The 2,969-nt window shown below is 57.8% G+C and overlaps 1 protein-coding gene across 1 annotated transcript in view; it reads right to left on the bottom strand.

Moving 5' to 3' along the window:
• Window positions 1-2,969, bottom strand: part of CHST15 (carbohydrate (N-acetylgalactosamine 4-sulfate 6-O) sulfotransferase 15) — a 39,558-nt gene that overhangs the window by 1,538 nt on the left and 35,051 nt on the right. The window contains exons 5-6 of the mRNA XM_015572613.1: window positions 2,136-2,292; window positions 354-501 (exon numbers count right to left, since the gene is read on the bottom strand). Of these exons, the coding sequence (XP_015428099.1) occupies window positions 354-501; window positions 2,136-2,292 (305 nt within the window). The remainder of the gene's footprint in view (window positions 1-353; window positions 502-2,135; window positions 2,293-2,969) is intronic.

Below are 2,969 nucleotides of genomic sequence, written 5' to 3'. Positions count from 1 at the left end.
CCGCCATTCCACTGGGAACAGGGCGCAGCTCTCTCCCTCCAGGGGACCACCTGTCCCTCCCCGTGACCCCTCCCCACACCACACGCAGCTGGTGCCGAATGCCCTCCCAGCTCAGCCCAGCCCTGCCCATCCTGCCCATCCCTACCCATCCTGCCCAGCCCTGCCTATCTCTACCCATCTCTGCCCATTCTGCCCATCCCTGCCCATTCTGCCCATCCCTACCCATCCCTGCCCATCCCTGCCCATCCCTGCCTATCCCTGCCCATCCCTATCCATCCCTGCCTATCCTGCCCATCTCTACCCATCCCTGCCTGGCCCTGCCCACAAGCTCCAGCGACCTTTGACCTCCGTACCGAGGCTGAGGAACTGGAAGACCCTCCGCATGGTGGACTTGACGTCGGACGCGTGGTCCTCCAGGCGCAGGACGAGGAGCTGCTCTCTGTGGAAGACGGCGAGCCAGTCCAGGAGGTACACGGCGTACAGCCCCACCTGCAGCCGCACCTGGGTGGGAGGAAGGCCTGTTCCAGGGCAGCTCCCGGCCGGCACCGCCCGGGGGCGTGACATCGGGGGCCAAGCCCCAAGAGGGCCTGGCGCGCAAGCGACCTCGGACGCTGGATTTAAATGCCGCGCGTTCGTTTTTCTAGATGTGTATAGGATATTCTCTTTTTCTTTTTTTTAGATATATTGTTATTTCAGACCAGCTGCCTCCTGCATGCCTACTGGGGATCGAGCCCACAACCCAGGCCTGTGCTCCGACCAGAAATCGAACCCACGACCTGACTCATAGGTCGACGCTCAACCCTGGAGTCACACCCGCCGGGCACACCACACATTCCTGCAAGACTCCCACTTAGGGGGCGCTTCATCCTCGTGAGGACCCTGTGGCGGCTCCACGGCACGGTCACGCCCTGGTCGGGCACACGCAGGGTGCGGGTTCCAGCTCTGGTTGGGGTGCGCATGGGAGGCAACTGCTCAGTATCTCTCTCCCTCTCCTTTCCCCTCTCTCTAAAATCAACAAAAACACATTTAAAACAATAGGAAGCAGCTGCCTCCTGCCTCGGATCTCTGCCCTCAGGAGCCCCAGGGAAGGTGGGAGCCCCTGAGGTCCAAGGCCGTGGGCCCCAGGCTGCAGCCTGAGCCTGCCCGGGACCAGCCACGCTGCTTGGGGTGCCGGGGACCCTCTGTGCCTTCCCCGTAAGGCGGTTGGGTCTCAGGGCCCCTGGAGGACTGAGCAAGGGGGTGCCCTGGAGGAACCAGGAAGGTGCCAGTTCAGTAATGAATGAGCGCGAATCCCGTCCCCTCCCAGGATCGGGGATTTCAAAACGTTTGATCTCAAAAACCAGCTGCACAAGCGCGCTCCTTTCCCACCACGCCCATGACCTTGTCCCCGTGACCTTGTCCCCTAGCCTCCGCATGTTTTCCTTCACAGCTGCAGGGCCAACGGGGAAGCTGGAAGCTGGAGGGAGGGCACGCCCTGGCCTCGCCGTGGGAGGAAGTGGCTGCGGGCAGCCTGCCTTCAGGGGGCATTAAAGACAGGCCAGCCTTGGCTGGGCAGGCAGCCCAGTGGTTAGAGGGTCATCCCGTACACCAAGGGCGCAGGTTCGATCCCCGGTCAGGGCGCATACAAGAAGCACCTAATGAATGCATTAAAAAGTGGAGCAACAAATCGATGTTTCCATCTCTCTCTCTCTCTCTCTCTCTCTCTCAAATCAGCAAATAAAAATTCAAAATAAAATAATGACAGACAACAGGCACACTCAGCTTGCTCTGTCCTGTGGCCAATGCACTGCTCTTTTGTTAAGACGCTTTATAAGCCAGAGTTATAACCACCCCTTTGAGTTACTCGCCACTGGGCGCTCCCATGTGGGTGTGCAACGAACGTGTCCGCCAACTTCTGTTTGTTTTTCTCGCACGAATCGGCCTTTCATCAGTCTACGTGACGGCCCCAACCAATGGATGAACTACCACTCTAAGCCTTACAGCAGCCTGGAAAAGTGGTATCTATCTCTCCCTCTCCCTTCCCCTCTGAAATCATTTAAAAACACACACATAAACCCTGCCCCCCATGTGTATGCTGAAACCCCCCGACACCACCCGCAGCAGCAGGGCCCTGGGCCGGGCTGGGTCGCACGCACCGGCATGGCGTTGTTGAGGCTGTTGTTGTAGACGCAGGCGCGCAGCGAGTAGTCCAGCAGGCAGCTCTCGAACAGCTGCAGCGCCTCCGTCACCTTCTCGTGGAAGTCCTCCACAGACTTGTTGGAGCTGGCGAAGTACAGGTAGTCCGAGTACAGCCTGGAAGCAAAGTCGACAGCGTGTCACCCCCAGAGCAGGGGGCCGCCCTCTGGGTGACCGTGAAACCAGCGTGCAATGACCGTGCGGAGTTTCATTCCTTAAAGCTCGACCGTTTCTCTTTGTTCCTGCCGGTGAGCCATTTTCCTACTCCCCTTTTTAAAATACCTCGCCCCCCCACCCCACGAGAAGTAGGTGGACGGGACATAGGAATGTCTGCAGTAAGCGATGCCAGGACTTCCCCACAACTACCTCCAGGGAAACAGAGTCAGTGACCACCTTGCAGGAGGGAAAGCCACTTGCTGGGTTAAAACGACTCAGAAAACATTGAGGACAGCGAACGTATCGAGAACAAGTACCCAGCCCAGCCAGTGCTGAGTGTCAACCCATGAACCAGGAGGTCAGGGTTCGATTCCCAGTCAGGGCACAGGCCCAGGTTGTGGGCTTGATCCCCAGTGTGGGGCGTGCAGGAGGCAGCCAGTCCATGATTCTCTCTTATCATTGAGGTTTCTCTCTCTCTCTCTCCCTCTCCCTTCCTCTCTGACATCAATTTAAAAAAAACAAAAACAACATATTAAAAAGAAGAAGTATCCAAATGGACCTCACAGACTGGAGTGGGCGCACCCATAAAAAGACCGGACGTAAGGAGACCCCTGAACGTCAACATTTTAGTCTTTCAA

Source organism: Myotis davidii, unplaced genomic scaffold, assembly GCF_000327345.1.
Source record: "Myotis davidii unplaced genomic scaffold, ASM32734v1 scaffold72, whole genome shotgun sequence".
NCBI classification, from domain to species: Eukaryota; Metazoa; Chordata; class Mammalia; order Chiroptera; family Vespertilionidae; genus Myotis; species Myotis davidii.
Note: the sequence above shows the minus strand (reverse complement) of the source record. Positions and strands in the feature narration are given on the sequence as shown.